Genomic DNA, 16,555 nt, shown 5'->3' on the forward strand with positions numbered 1-16,555 from the left:
GGCAAAATAAGTTTTTCATATTAAAATTAAAATTTTTTTAGGTTTTGGGTGGATTTGTCAATTTTTTGGGGGGGGGGGGGGGGGGGGGTCACGAATTAAAGTCCTTTTCGCCCTAGGACGTATATTTAAGGAGATATGGGCAAAATAACTTTTTCATATAAAAATTGCAATTTTTTTAGGTTTTGAGTGGATTATTAAATTTTTTGGGGTGTTACGAATTAAAGTCCTTTTCGCTCTAGGATGCGTATATCGAAGATATGGGCAAAATAAGTTTTTCAGATAAAAATTTCAATTTTTTTAGGTTTTGAGCGGATTATTAAATTTTTTGGGGTGTTACGAATTAAAGTCTTTTTCGCTCTAGGATTAAAGTCCTTTTCGCGCTAGGGCGCTTAGTTTAGGAGAATATGGGCAAAATAAGTTTTTCATATCAAAATTTAAATTTTTTTAGGTTTTGGGTGGATTTGTCAATTTTTCGGGGGTGGTCACGAATTAAAGTCCATATCGCCCTAGGACGCATATTTAAGGAGATATGGGCAAAATAACTTTTTCATATAAAAATTGCAATTTTTTTAGGTTTTGAGTGGATTATTAAATTTTTTGGGGTGTTACGAATTAAAGTCCTTTTCGCTCTAGGACGCGTATATACGAAGATATGGGCAAAATAAGTTTTTCAGATAAAAATTTCAATTTTTTTAGGTTTTGGGAGGATTATTCAATTTTTTTGGGGGCGGTCATGAATTAAAGTCCTTTTCGCGCTAGGGCGCTTAGTTTAGGAGATATGGGCAAAATAAGTTTTTCATATTAAAATTAAAATTTTTTTAGGTTTTGGGTGGATTTGTCAATTTTTTTGGGGGGGGGGGGTCACGAATTAAAGTCCTTTTCGCCCTAGGACGTATATTTAAGGAGATATGGGCAAAATAACTTTTTCATATAAAAATTGCAATTTTTTTAGGTTTTGAGTGGATTATTAAATTTTTTGGGGTGTTACGAATTAAAGTCCTTTTCGCTCTAGGATGCGTATATCGAAGATATGGGCAAAATAAGTTTTTCAGATAAAAATTTCAATTTTTTTAGGTTTTGGGAGGATTATTAAATTTTTTTGGGGGTGGTCATGAATTAAAGTCTTTTTCGCTCTAGGATTAAAGTCCTTTTCGCGCTAGGGCGCTTAGTTTAGGAGAATATGGGCAAAATAAGTTTTTCATATCAAAATTTCAATTTTTTTAGGTTTTGGGTGGATTTGTCAATTTTTCGGGGGTGGTCACGAATTAAAGTCCATATCGCCCTAGGACGCATATTTAAGGAGATATGGGCAAAATAACTTTTTCATATAAAAATTGCAATTTTTTTAGGTTTTGAGTGGATTATTAAATTTTTTGGGGTGTTACGAATTAAAGTCCTTTTCGCTCTAGGACGCGTATATACGAAGATATGGGCAAAATAAGTTTTTCAGATAAAAATTTCAATTTTTTTAGGTTTTGGGAGGATTATTCAATTTTTTTGGGGGTGGTCATGAATTAAAGTCCTTTTCGCGCTAGGGCGCTTAGTTTAGGAGATATGGGCAAAATAAGTTTTTCATATTAAAATTAAAATTTTTTTAGGTTTTGGGTGGATTTGTCAATTTTTTGGGGGGGGGGGGGGGGGGGGGTCACGAATTAAAGTCCTTTTCGCCCTAGGACGTATATTTAAGGAGATATGGGCAAAATAACTTTTTCATATAAAAATTGCAATTTTTTTAGGTTTTGAGTGGATTATTAAATTTTTTGGGGTGTTACGAATTAAAGTCCTTTTCGCTCTAGGATGCGTATATCGAAGATATGGGCAAAATAAGTTTTTCAGATAAAAATTTCAATTTTTTTAGGTTTTGAGCGGATTATTAAATTTTTTGGGGTGTTACGAATTAAAGTCTTTTTCGCTCTAGGATTAAAGTCCTTTTCGCGCTAGGGCGCTTAGTTTAGGAGAATATGGGCAAAATAAGTTTTTCATATCAAAATTTAAATTTTTTTAGGTTTTGGGTGGATTTGTCAATTTTTCGGGGGTGGTCACGAATTAAAGTCCATATCGCCCTAGGACGCATATTTAAGGAGATATGGGCAAAATAAGTTTTTCATATAAAAATTGCAATTTTTTTAGGTTTTGAGTGGATTATTAAATTTTTTGGGGTGTTACGAATTAAAGTCCTTTTCGCTCTAGGATGCGTATATCGAAGATATGGGCAAAATAAGTTTTTCAGATAAAAATTTCAATTTTTTTAGGTTTTGGGAGGATTATTAAATTTTTTTGGGGGTGGTCATGAATTAAAGTCCTTTTCGCGCTAGGGCGCTTAGTTTAGGAGATATGGGCAAAATAAGTTTTTCATATCAAAATTTAAATTTTTTTAGGTTTTGGGTGGATTTGTCAATTTTTTGGGGGTGGTCACGAATCAAAGTCCTTTTCGCCCTAGGACGTATATTTAAGGAGATATGGGCAAAATAACTTTTTCATATAAAAATTGCAATTTTTTTAGGTTTTGAGTGGATTATTAAATTTTTTGGGGTGTTACGAATTAAAGTCCTTTTCGCTCTAGGATGCGTATATCGAAGATATGGGCAAAATAAGTTTTTCAGATAAAAATTTCAATTTTTTTAGGTTTTGAGCGGATTATTAAATTTTTTGGGGTGTTACGAATTAAAGTCTTTTTCGCTCTAGGATTAAAGTCCTTTTCGCGCTAGGGCGCTTAGTTTAGGAGAATATGGGCAAAATAAGTTTTTCATATCAAAATTTAAATTTTTTTAGGTTTTGGGTGGATTTGTCAATTTTTCGGGGGTGGTCACGAATTAAAGTCCATATCGCCCTAGGATGCATATTTAAGGAGATATGGGCAAAATAACTTTTTCATATAAAAATTGCAATTTTTTTAGGTTTTGAGTGGATTATTAAATTTTTTGGGGTGTTACGAATTAAAGTCCTTTTCGCTCTAGGACGCGTATATACGAAGATATGGGCAAAATAAGTTTTTCAGATAAAAATTTCAATTTTTTTAGGTTTTGGGAGGATTATTCAATTTTTTTGGGGGTGGTCATGAATTAAAGTCCTTTTCGCGCTAGGGCGCTTAGTTTAGGAGATATGGGCAAAATAAGTTTTTCATATTAAAATTAAAATTTTTTTAGGTTTTGGGTGGATTTGTCAATTTTTTGGGGGGGGGTCACGAATTAAAGTCCTTTTCGCCCTAGGACGTATATTTAAGGAGATATGGGCAAAATAACTTTTTCATATAAAAATTGCAATTTTTTTAGGTTTTGAGTGGATTATTTAATTTTTTGGGGTGTTACGAATTAAAGTCCTTTTCGCTCTAGGATGCGTATATCGAAGATATGGGCAAAATAAGTTTTTCAGATAAAAATTTCAATTTTTTTAGGTTTTGGGAGGATTATTAAATTTTTTTGGGGGTGGTCATGAATTAAAGTCCTTTTCGCGCTAGGGCGCTTAGTTTAGGAGATATGGGCAAAATAAGTTTTTCATATCAAAATTTAAATTTTTTTAGGTTTTGGGTGGATTTGTCAATTTTTTGGGGGTGGTCACGAATCAAAGTCCTTTTCGCCCTAGGACGTATATTTAAGGAGATATGGGCAAAATAACTTTTTCATATAAAAATTGCAATTTTTTAGGTTTTGAGCGGATTATTAAATTTTTTGGGGTGTTACGAATTAAAGTCCTTTTCGATCTAGGACGCGTATATACGAAGATATGGGCAAAATAAGATTTTCAGATAAAAATTTCAATTTTTTTAGGTTTTGGGAGGATTATTCAATTTTCTTGGGAGTGGTCATGAATTAAAGTCCTTTTCGCGCTAGGGCGCTTAGTTTAGGAGATATGGGCAAAAAATCTTATTCATATCAAAATGTACATTTTTTTTGGTTTTGGGTGGATTTGTCAATTTTTTGGGGGTGGTCACGAATTAAAGTCCTTTTCGCCCTAGGACGTATATTTAAGGAGATATGGGCAAAATAACTTTTTCATATAAAAATTGCAATTTTTTTAGGTTTTGAGCGGATTATTAAATTTTTTGGGGTGTTACGAATTAAAGTCCTTTTCGCTCTAGGACGCGTATAAACGAAGATATGGGCAAAATAAGTTTTTCATATAAAAATTTCAATTTTTTTAGGTTTTGGGAGGATTATTCAATTTGTTTGGGGGTGGTCATGAATTAAAGTCCTTTTCGCGCTAGGGCGCTTAGTTTAGGAGATATGGGCAAAATAAGTTTTTCAATCAAAATTTAATTTTTTTTAGGTTTTGGGTGGATTTGTCAATTTTTTGGGGGTGGTCATGAATTAAAGTCCTTTTCGCCCTAGGGCGTATATTTAAGGAGATATGGGCAAAATAACTTTTTCATATAAAAATTGCAATTTTTTAGGTTTTGAGCGGATTATTAAATTTTTTGGGGTGTCACGAATTAAAGTCCTTTTCGCTCTAGGACGCGTATATACGAAGATATGGGCAAAATAAGTTTTTCAGATAAAAATTTCAATTTTTTTAGGTTTTGGGAGGATTATTCAATTTTTTTTTGGGTGTTACGAATTAAAGTCCTTTTCGCTCTAGGACGCGTATATACGAAGATATGGGCAAAATAAGTTTTTCAGATAAAAATTTCAATTTTTTTAGGTTTTGGGAGGATTATTCAATTTTTTTGGGGGTGGTCATGAATTAAAGTCCTTTTCGCGCTAGGGCGCTTAGTTTAGGAGATATGGGCAAAAAAAGTTTTTCATATCAAAATTTAAATTTTTTTAGGTTTTGGGTGGATTTGTCAATTTTTTTGGGGGTGGTCACGAATTAAAGTCCTTTTCGCCCTAGGACGTATATTTAAGGAGATATGGGCAAATAACTTTTTCATATAAAAATTGCAATTTTTTTAGGTTTTGAGCGGATTATTGAATTTTTTGGGGTGTTACGAATTAAAGTCCTTTTCGCTTTAGGACGCGTATATACGAAGATATGGGCAAAATAAGATTTTCAGATAAAAATTTCAATTTTTTTAGATTTTGGGAGGATTATTCAATTTTTTTGGGGGTGGTCATGAATTAAAGTCCTTTTCGCGCTAGGGCGCTTAGTTTAGGAGATATGGGCGAAATAAGTTTTTCATATCAAAATTTAAATTTTTTTAGGTTTTGGGTGGATTTGTCAATTTTTTGGGGGTGGTCACGAATTAAAGTCCTTTTCGCCCTAGGACGTATATTTAAGGAGATATGGGCAAAATAACTTTTTCATATAAAAATTGCAATTTTTTTAGGTTTTGAGCGGATTATTAAATTTTTTGGGGTGTTACGAATTAAAGTCCTTTTCGCTCTAGGACGCGTATATATACGAAGATATGGGCAAAATAAGATTTTCAGATAAAAATTTCAATTTTTTTAGGTTTTGGGAGGATTATTAAATTTTCTTGGGAGTGGTCATGAATTAAAGTCCTTTTCGCGCTAGGGCGCTTAGTTTAGGAGATATGGGCAAAATAAGTTTTTCATATCAAAATTTAAATTTTTTTAGGTTTTGGGTGGATTTGTCAATTTTTTGGGGGTGGTCACGAATTAAAGTCCTTTTCGCCCTAGGACGTATATTTAAGGAGATATGGGCAAAATAACTTTTTCATATAAAAATTGCAATTTTTTAGGTTTTGAGCGGATTATTAAATTTTTTGGGGTGTTACGAATTAAAGTCCTTTTCGCTCTAGGACGCGTATATACGAAGATATGGGCAAAATAAGATTTTCAGATAAAAATTTCAATTTTTTTAGGTTTTGGGAGGATTATTCAATTTTCTTGGGAGTGGTCATGAATTAAAGTCCTTTTCGCGCTAGGGCGCTTAGTTTAGGAGATATGGGCAAAAAATCTTATTCATATCAAAATTTACATTTTTTTTGGGTGGATTTGTCAATTTTTTGGGGGTGGTCACGAATTAAAGTCCTTTTCGCCCTAGGACGTATATTTAAGGAGATATGGGCAAAATAACTTTTTCATATAAAAATTGCAATTTTTTTAGGTTTTGAGCGGATTATTAAATTTTTTGGGGTGTTACGAATTAAAGTCCTTTTCGCTCTAGGACGCGTATATACGAAGATATGGGCAAAATAAGTTTTTCATATAAAAATTTCAATTTTTTTAGGTTTTGGGAGGATTATTCAATTTTTTTGGGGGTGGTCATGAATTAAAGTCCTTTTCGCGCTAGGGCGCTTAGTTTAGGAGATATGGGCAAAATAAGTTTTTCAATCAAAATTTAATTTTTTTTAGGTTTTGGGTGGATTTGTCAATTTTTTGGGGGTGGTCATGAATTAAAGTCCTTTTCGCCCTAGGACGTATATTTAAGGAGATATGGGCAAATAACTTTTTCATATAAAAATTGCAATTTTTTTAGGTTTTGAGCGGATTATTGAATTTTTTGGGGTGTTACGAATTAAAGTCCTTTTCGCTTTAGGACGCGTATATACGAAGATATGGGCAAAATAAGATTTTCAGATAAAAATTTCAATTTTTTTAGATTTTGGGAGGATTATTCAATTTTTGTGGGGGTGGTCATGAATTAAAGTCCTTTTCGCGCTAGGGCGCTTAGTTTAGGAGATATGGGCGAAATAAGTTTTTCATATAAAAATTTAAATTTTTTTAGGTTTTGGGTGGATTTGTCAATTTTTTGGGGGTGGTCACGAATTAAAGTCCTTTTCGCCCTAGGGCGTATATTTAAGGAGATATGGGCAAAATAACATTTTCATATAAAAATTGCAATTTTTTTAGGTTTTGAGCGGATTATTAAATTTTTTGGGGTGTTACGAATTAAAGTCCTTTTCGCTCTAGAACGCGTATATACGAAGATATGGGCAAAATAAGATTTTCAGATAAAAATTTCAATTTTTTTAGGTTTTGGGAGGATTATTCAATTTTCTTGGGAGTGGTCATGAATTAAAGTCCTTTTCGCGCTAGGGCGCTTAGTTTAGGAGATATGGGCAAAAAATCTTATTCATATCAAAATTTACATTTTTTTTGGTTTTGGGTGGATTTGTCAATTTTTTGGGGGTGGTCACGAATTAAAGTCCTTTTCGCCCTAGGACGTATATTTAAGGAGATATGGGCAAAATAACTTTTTCATATAAAAATTGCAATTTTTTTAGGTTTTGAGTGGATTATTAAATTTTTTGGGGTGTTACGAATTAAAGTCCTTTTCGCTCTAGGATGCGTATATCGAAGATATGGGCAAAATAAGTTTTTCAGATAAAAATTTCAATTTTTTTAGGTTTTGAGCGGATTATTAAATTTTTTGGGGTGTTACGAATTAAAGTCTTTTTCGCTCTAGGATTAAAGTCCTTTTCGCGCTAGGGCGCTTAGTTTAGGAGAATATGGGCAAAATAAGTTTTTCATATCAAAATTTAAATTTTTTTAGGTTTTGGGTGGATTTGTCAATTTTTCGGGGGTGGTCACGAATTAAAGTCCATATCGCCCTAGGATGCATATTTAAGGAGATATGGGCAAAATAACTTTTTCATATAAAAATTGCAATTTTTTTAGGTTTTGAGTGGATTATTAAATTTTTTGGGGTGTTACGAATTAAAGTCCTTTTCGCTCTAGGACGCGTATATACGAAGATATGGGCAAAATAAGTTTTTCAGATAAAAATTTCAATTTTTTTAGGTTTTGGGAGGATTATTCAATTTTTTTGGGGGTGGTCATGAATTAAAGTCCTTTTCGCGCTAGGGCGCTTAGTTTAGGAGATATGGGCAAAATAAGTTTTTCATATTAAAATTAAAATTTTTTTAGGTTTTGGGTGGATTTGTCAATTTTTTGGGGGGGGGTCACGAATTAAAGTCCTTTTCGCCCTAGGACGTATATTTAAGGAGATATGGGCAAAATAACTTTTTCATATAAAAATTGCAATTTTTTTAGGTTTTGGGTGGATTATTAAATTTTTTGGGGTGTTACGAATTAAAGTCCTTTTCGCTCTAGGATGCGTATATCGAAGATATGGGCAAAATAAGTTTTTCAGATAAAAATTTCAATTTTTTAGGTTTTGGGAGGATTATTAAATTTTTTTGGGGGTGGTCATGAATTAAAGTCCTTTTCGCGCTAGGGCGCTTAGTTTAGGAGATATGGGCAAAATAAGTTTTTCATATCAAAATTTAAATTTTTTTAGGTTTTGGGTGGATTTGTCAATTTTTTGGGGGTGGTCACGAATCAAAGTCCTTTTCGCCCTAGGACGTATATTTAAGGAGATATGGGCAAAATAACTTTTTCATATAAAAATTGCAATTTTTTAGGTTTTGAGCGGATTATTAAATTTTTTGGGGTGTTACGAATTAAAGTCCTTTTCGATCTAGGACGCGTATATACGAAGATATGGGCAAAATAAGATTTTCAGATAAAAATTTCAATTTTTTTAGGTTTTGGGAGGATTATTCAATTTTCTTGGGAGTGGTCATGAATTAAAGTCCTTTTCGCGCTAGGGCGCTTAGTTTAGGAGATATTGGCAACAAATCTTATTCATATCAAAATGTACATTTTTTTTGGTTTTGGGTGGATTTGTCAATTTTTTGGGGGTGGTCACGAATTAAAGTCCTTTTCGCCCTAGGACGTATATTTAAGGAGATATGGGCAAAATAACTTTTTCATATAAAAATTGCAATTTTTTTAGGTTTTGAGCGGATTATTAAATTTTTTGGGGTGTTACGAATTAAAGTCCTTTTCGCTCTAGGACGCGTATATATACGAAGATATGGGCAAAATAAGATTTTCAGATAAAAATTTCAATTTTTTTAGGTTTTGGGAGGATTATTCAATTTTCTTGGGAGTGGTCATGAATTAAAGTCCTTTTCGCGCTAGGGCGCTTAGTTTAGGAGATATGGGCGAAATAAGTTTTTCATATCAAAATTTAATTTTTTTTAGGTTTTGGGTGGATTTGTCAATTTTTTGGGGGTGGTCACGAATTAAAGTCCTTTTCGCCCTAGGACGTATATTTAAGGAGATATGGGCAAAATAACTTTTTCATATAAAAATTGCAATTTTTTTAGGTTTTGAGCGGATTATTAAATTTTTTGGGGTGTTACGAATTAAAGTCCTTTTCGCTCTAGGACGCGTATATATACGAAGATATGGGCAAAATAAGATTTTCAGATAAAAATTTCAATTTTTTTAGGTTTTGGGAGGATTATTCAATTTTCTTGGGAGTGGTCATGAATTAAAGTCCTTTTCGCGCTAGGGCGCTTAGTTTAGGAGATATGGGCGAAATAAGTTTTTCATATCAAAATTTAATTTTTTTTAGGTTTTGGGTGGATTTGTCAATTTTTTGGGGGTGGTCACGAATTAAAGTCCTTTTCGCCCTAGGACGTATATTTAAGGAGATATGGGCAAAATAACTTTTTCATATAAAAATTGCAATTTTTTTAGGTTTTGAGCGGATTATTAAATTTTTTGGGGTGTTACGAATTAAAGTCCTTTTCGCTCTAGGACGCGTATATATACGAAGATATGGGCAAAATAAGATTTTCAGATAAAAATTTCAATTTTTTTAGGTTTTGGGAGGATTATTCAATTTTCTTGGGAGTGGTCATGAATTAAAGTCCTTTTCGCGCTAGGGCGCTTAGTTTAGGAGATATGGGCAAAATAAATTTTTCATATCAAAATTTAAATTTTTTTAGGTTTTGGGTGGATTTGTCAATTTTTTGGGGGTGGTCACGAATTAAAGTCCTTTTCGCCCTAGGACGTATATTTAAGGAGATATGGGCAAAATAACTTTTTCATATAAAAATTGCAATTTTTTTAGGTTTTGAGCGGATTATTAAATTTTTTGGGGTGTTACGAATTAAAGTCCTTTTCGCTCTAGGACGCGTATATACGAAGATATGGGCAAAATAAGTTTTTCATATAAAAATTTCAATTTTTTTAGGTTTTGGGAGGATTATTCAATTTTTTTGGGGGTGGTCATGAATTAAAGTCCTTTTCGCGCTAGGGCGCTTAGTTTAGGAGATATGGGCAAAATAAGTTTTTCAATCAAAATTTAATTTTTTTTAGGTTTTGGGTGGATTTGTAAATTTTTTGGGGGTGGTCATGAATTAAAGTCCTTTTCGCCCTAGGACGTATATTTAAGGAGATATGGGCAAAATAACTTTTTCATATAAAAATTGCAATTTTTTAGGTTTTGAGCGGATTATTAAATTTTTTGGGGTGTCACGAATTAAAGTCCTTTTCGCTCTAGGACGTGTATATACGAAGATATGGGCAAAATAAGTTTTTCAGATAAAAATTTCAATTTTTTTAGGTTTTGGGAGGATTATTCAATTTTTTTGGGGGTGGTCATGAATTAAAGTCCTTTTCGCGCTAGGGCGCTTAGTTTAGTAGATATGGGTGTACGAGATTTTCTGAATGAAACGATTTGAATTTTATTAGTTAATATTAAAAAGGTTTATTAAAACAATCACGACATATAGCATAAACAACTCGTCTTATTATATAGAACAACAAGAGGTTATTTTGATATTTAACATTTAATGAGACAAATGACAAATAGCTAGTATGCTCCGCGGTAGCGTTTTGATGTTCTCGAGAGTAGTTTTATTACTAAAAGATGTTGCAGGTATGTTATATATGACAAATAATAACATTAGTGTTCAATTAATGTTACATAAAAAACATAGAACAAAAGAGACAATCATCAGTGATGGACGATATAAATTTTGAATTACGAGAAGTACAGAAAAGTCCAATACATTCTCCCCCACTAAGAACGATAGTTCTTAAGCCGCATATCATTTTTATTCTTCTCTAGAAGCCTCCAAATGTGAACTGGACATCTCATCTGACGGTAGAAAACAGATCTTAGAAATTGGACGTTTTATGAATTTACCATTGCAATATAGGGTCACAACCCGGCAATGCCCATCGGATCCAGGATGTATTTCTTCAATGCGAGCTAGTGGCCAATGTCCCGGAGTACTACGCTCATGAAGTACCAATACAACATCTCCAATTCGTGCTTCTCGTTCCACCCTGTTCCATTTGGGTCTCGCCTGCAATCTGTTGAGATATTCTTTTGACCACCGATTCCAGAAGTGTTGCTTCAACTTTTCAATCTGCTTCCACCGAGCCAACCGATCTATTTTGGAATCTAATAAGTCCTGCTCCGCCAAACAAGTTGTAGGCTCACCTATTAAAAAATGTGCTGGTGTTAACACGCTGAAATCGGAAGGATCGGTAGAAAGTGGACAAAGAGGCCTGGAATTTAAGCAGCTTTCAATTTGGCATAACAGTGTCGATAGCTCCTCATAAGTAAGAATTCGGTCGCCCATTATCCGACGTAGGTGATGTTTTGTGGATTTTACTCCGGCCTCCCAAAGGCCTCCAAAATGGGGCGAAGCAGGTGGTATAAAATGCCAAGTAGTGCCAATATTATGCAGCCCTTCCGCTAGCTTTTCAGGAATCGTTGCCTTCGATCTATGATGCAAAATTTGCAATTCTTTTGATGCCCCAATAAAAGTGGTACCGTTATCTGAATATAAATCAGTACAATGTCCTCGTCGTGAGGTAAATCTTTTGAAAGCGGCTATGAAATCCTCAGTGGTCAAACTGGAAACAACCTCAAGATGAACCGCTTTAGTGCACATACACACAAATAGACATATGTATCCCTTGCTGGTAGTGCTTCGTCTCAGGGTATTCTGCTTTATGGTGATCGGACCGGCATAATCAAGGCCGCTGTGCTTGAAAGTTCTTGCAGGATTCAGTCTCACTTGAGGAAGATCTCCCATAATTTGAGTTGCGGCTCTAGACGCATATTTAAAGCAAGTTAAACAGTTACGTTTAACAGATTTTGCCAAGTTTCTGGCCGACAAGATCCAATAATGTGTCATGACATACGATTGCATTAGCTGTACTCCCCCATGTAGCGTTTTATAATGAGCTTCTGCAAATATAAGAGTAGAAATGGGATCAGTTTTTGTTAGCAATATAGGGTGTTTTTTCTCAAACGAAAGATCTGCATTTTTTATTCTTCCTCCAACTCGAATAACACCGTGTTCATCCAGAAAAGGTTGAAGTTTTATTATACGGCTATTAGCTGGTAAAGGAAGTTTGCTTTTGAAGCAAGCTAAGTCATCCTTAAAGGAAATCCGCTGGCACATCTTAACCAATAACAATCTGGAACACGTTAATTCGAACGACTGAAGACAGCCTGAAATCGTTTGCAGTTTCGATCCAAGTCTTTTAGATATCGAGGCCTTTATATTGTTGTAAAATCTTAGAATATAAGCGGTTACTCGTTGAAGTTTGTTAAAGGATGAATATCTCAACAACAAATCCGGATACTCTGACGAACTTGGTTTTGTTAATTTAGTAGTTGCGAAGGAATACACTGTAGGTTTAATTGCAGCTGGTTGCATGTTACTTTTGAACTTGTTTACAGGCCATGTTTCTTCGTTCTCTGTTAGCCAATTTGGCCCTTGCCACCAGATGTTGCATGCTTTTAAATCTTTTGGTAGCAGGCCTCTTGTAGCACAATCAGCAGGGTTATCTGTAGATGAAACGTATCGCCACTCGGAAATATTTGTCAAGCGCTGTATTTGGGAAACACGATTTGCTTCGTATACTGGTAGCTGAGAAGATTGAGTTTTAATCCAGGTAAGCACTGTAGTACTATCCGACCAAAAATTAACATTTTCAATGTTAAGACCGATGCAAGATTTTACCTTGGAGAGCAGTTTTGCACCTAGAACTGCTGCGCAAAGTTCTAGCTTTGGGATTGTTTGCACTTTCAGTGGGGCTACTTTCGTTTTTGATTGAACAAGGCAAACATGTATACTTCCATCTACTGTTACCACTCTCAGATATACCGCGGCAGCGAATGCTACTTTTGAAGCGTCACAGAATGTATGTAACTCTGCTGATGAAGTAGACTGGCAAAGAAACCATCGTGGCAGCGATAGCTTTTCAATATCTTTTAATGCGACCCGATATTTACTCCATTCATCATGTAAATTTTTTGGTAAAGGATCCGTCCAATCCAAACCTTCTCGCCATAAATGTTGAAACATTATTTTTGCAATAATGGTTGTAGGGGCCAACCAGCCAAGTGGGTCAAATAGCCTTGCGGAATCTGAAAGTACGACACTTTTAGTTATCTTGTCACAAAATGAATAATTCACCTTAAAATAGAAGTGGTCACTTTTAGGATCCCAAGACAATCCGAGTGCTTTGACCATTTCAGTATTCTGGATTGGAAAACTGCTGCTCGTAGTTCGAAATTCTGAAGGAATCGTACTTAGGAGCTTATCGGAATTCGAACTCCATTTTCTTAGAGTAAAGCCAGCTTTACCCAAAAGTAAAACAAGCTGACGTGTCAATTTAGCCGCCTCCTCAACTGTATCGCAACCAGATATTACATCGTCAACGTAGGTATCGGAATCAATGACCCTACTGGCTAAAGGGTAATCATCCTTGCCATCCTTTGCAATCTGCTTTAGCACACGTATGGCCAAAAAGGGCGCCGACGTTGTACCATACGTTACTGTTTTCAGTTTGTAGATATTAATGTTGTTATTACAGGGATCACGCCATAGAATGCATTGATATTTTTGATGATCTTTGCATACTTTTATTTGTCTAAACATCTTTTCCAAGTCGGCTGTAAAAGAAATCTGAAAACGCCTCCAGCGGGTAATAATAGTAGGCAAATCATTTTGTAAAGGAGGCCCACTTGCAAGTTCTTCATTTAAAGATGCTTGGGGTGCAACTCTACTACTCCCATCGAACACCACTCTAAGTTTTGTAGTGGTGCTACTTTCTCGTAAAACACCATGGTGAGGCAAAATATAAATGTTGGCAGGTAAATCTCTAGGGTATGTTCCAACTTTTTCCATATGGTTTAAAGCTTCATATTCTGCCATAAAGTCCTTGTATGCCTTTGCAAACTGTGGCCGAAATTTGAAAGACGTTTCAAGTTTCTTTAGCCTTTGTAGTGCGAGATAGTCGGTGTTCTGAAACACTGGTTCATTGTTACCTTTCAACAAACTTTTAAAAGGTAAATGCACCTCATATCTGCCATCAGGGGTCCGGATACATGTTTTTGAAAAGTAAGACTCGCAGTCTTCTTCTTCTATGGACAATTGTTTAGTTTCACTCAACTCCTCCTGTTCCCAGAATAAGCGTAATTGATTTTCGAGATTACAACAATTTATAGCTAGTGTGGATGTTGTATATGGCTTTCCGATTGGTCCAGAAATCAACCATCCAAAATAACTTTCCTGCAAATATATGCTATTTGGGAATTTTATACTATTCGATTTCATGATCTCACCGTAAACATCGCTACCAAGTAAAATATCTATTTTTGATGGCAAATAAAAAGTGGGATCAGATAGCTGATATGCATCCAAGTTAGGTAAATCTGTTTTCTTTACATCGACAGGACTATAAGACGTAATTTTTGTTAAAATTAGCGCACTCACTATTAAATTGTAATTCTGAGTATAATTTGACATCAAGTTCAGCTCCGCCATATGTTTTATTGATGTTTTGGCAACAGATCCAATCCCATCGATTGTCGTCTCTTCTATTCTCTTCTTATTCAAGTTTAACAGCTGACAGATCTCTCTGGTTACAAAAGAGGCCTGAGAACCGGGATCAACCAAAGCTTTTACACAGATCACTCCAGATGGGTGGTTAATAAGAACTTTAGCTGTAGCTAGCAGAACTTGCGACTGTTTGTTTGCTGAAAGAGATGTTATGTGGGAGTTGATATGTAATGTTGGCTGGGTATTACTTAATGCAGTAGCATTCAAATTGTCTACTGTAGTAGACAGTGCTGTGTTTGATCTATGTTGGCTTATTTCATTTACATACGCAGCATGCAGAATAGTATGATGGGTTTGTTGGCAGAGTTGGCAGCGAGCAGCTATTTTGCATTGACTACAGTTGTGGCCAGTGTTTAAGCAGTTTGGGCATACATTATGTTGAAGTACGATTGATCTCTTCTCTGTTGGTGACAGTGATGAGAACTTAAAGCACTTGTATAAGGGGTGTCGACGTTGGCAGCAGATGCAGAGATTTGTGTTTACGGCAGAGTTATGCACATGCATCGATCGCTTATAGGGTCTTTGTTGATGAGCGCGGTTAACAGAAATCATACTCTCGGCTCTGTTAGTTGACTCCTCAACAGACTCCAATGTTCTGAAAGCAATTTCCAAAAAGTTGAATAAGTCACCCATGGATGGATTTTCATTTGAATTTACGCATTGTTCCCAATCTTTTCGAGTCTGCTTGTCCATTTTCTGGGTTGTTAGGTATATTAAAATTGGATCCCACGTATCTATATCAATATCTATTGATCTTAAAAGAGATAACGAAGATCTAGTTGAGTCGAGCAATTCCTTTATGCTTGCAAATGACCCATTTGATTGAGGAATTCCAAACAATTTGCTCAATATTTGATCGATGAGTTTTCTCCTATTATGATATCTTGCTTTCAGTGCATCCCACGCAGCAGCGTAGTTTCTTTCGGAAGCTGGGTATTGATTTACGATGTCCAATGGAGAACCCTTACAAGAGCCCTTTAGGTAAAAATATTTTTGAATATCAGTTAATGAGTTGTTGTTGTGCACCAAAGAAGTGAACATATCACTGTAGGGTATCCACTCTAGGTATTCTCCCGTGAAAGTAGGCAGTTCGATTTTTGGAAGCTTAGCATATGAAGAAGTGTTAGCATTATTGTTGTGGGTGGATATAAATGTACTTGCTAAATGATTATGTGACATTGATGGCTCTTCAAATAGATCTAGAAGTTTTGATTTGAGTGAAAGATAAGTATCAAAGAAAATCTCATAGAAGTCATCATTAAGATATGGTATATCTTTTTCATCGATGGAGTTCTCCAAAGCCATTGTACAAATTTGATCATGGTCCTCTTTGAACGCTTTGTAAATTGATTCAACTTCTTCTAAAACACATTTTATGTATCCTTTTGTTCGGTTGTTGTCAGATTGTTTGTCAAAACGTTTTGCCAATTTTTGCAAATGGCTATATGCTTTTTTTTGCGCTGCTACAGCCGAAGAAAAGTTCTCCATTTTATAAACTTAATGAGTTTATTCGATGTTGCGTTAAGAATTATAATTAAGTTTATTTATTTATTTTTTTTTTTTTTAATGATGAACCGGTAAGCTCAGAAAATACCAGACAATTTTTTTTTTGTAATTTTGTATTTGTTCAGAAATAGACGAATTGACTAGTTGCAACCACGTAAATGGAGTATATTACACAACTTAACTTTCGTTGTTTCTTTTGTTTTATGTATATATATTTTAACAAGGAATAATTCCCGGGTTTCGGCACCAATTTTTAATGTACGAGATTTTCTGAATGAAACGATTTGAATTTTATTAGTTAATATTAAAAAGGTTTATTAAAACAATCACGACATATAGCATAAACAACTCGTCTTATTATATAGAACAACAAGAGGTTATTTTGATATTTAACATTTAATGAGACAAATGACAAATAGCTAGTATGCTCCGCGGTAGCGTTTTGATGTTCTCGAGAGTAGTTTTATTACTAAAAGATGT

General features: G+C 34.6%; 1 protein-coding gene across 1 annotated transcript; it reads right to left on the reverse strand.

The window, feature by feature from the left end:
* Positions 1–10,756: 10,756 nt before the first annotated feature.
* Positions 10,757–15,874, reverse strand: LOC142235552 (uncharacterized). Its single transcript, XM_075306803.1, has one exon. It carries the CDS (start codon positions 15,872–15,874, stop codon positions 10,757–10,759), a length of 5,118 nt encoding a protein of 1,705 aa, XP_075162918.1.
* Between the last annotated feature and the right edge of the window lie 681 nt (positions 15,875–16,555).

Source organism: Haematobia irritans, chromosome 4 (genome assembly GCF_050003625.1).
Source record: "Haematobia irritans isolate KBUSLIRL chromosome 4, ASM5000362v1, whole genome shotgun sequence".
Classification (NCBI taxonomy): Eukaryota; Metazoa; Arthropoda; class Insecta; order Diptera; family Muscidae; genus Haematobia; species Haematobia irritans.

Bases quoted from the DNA above. Each gene is read 5' to 3' on its own strand.
- LOC142235552 (XM_075306803.1), bottom strand. From the start codon at position 15,874: ATGGCTTTGGAGAACTCCATCGATGAAAAAGATATACCATATCTTAAT.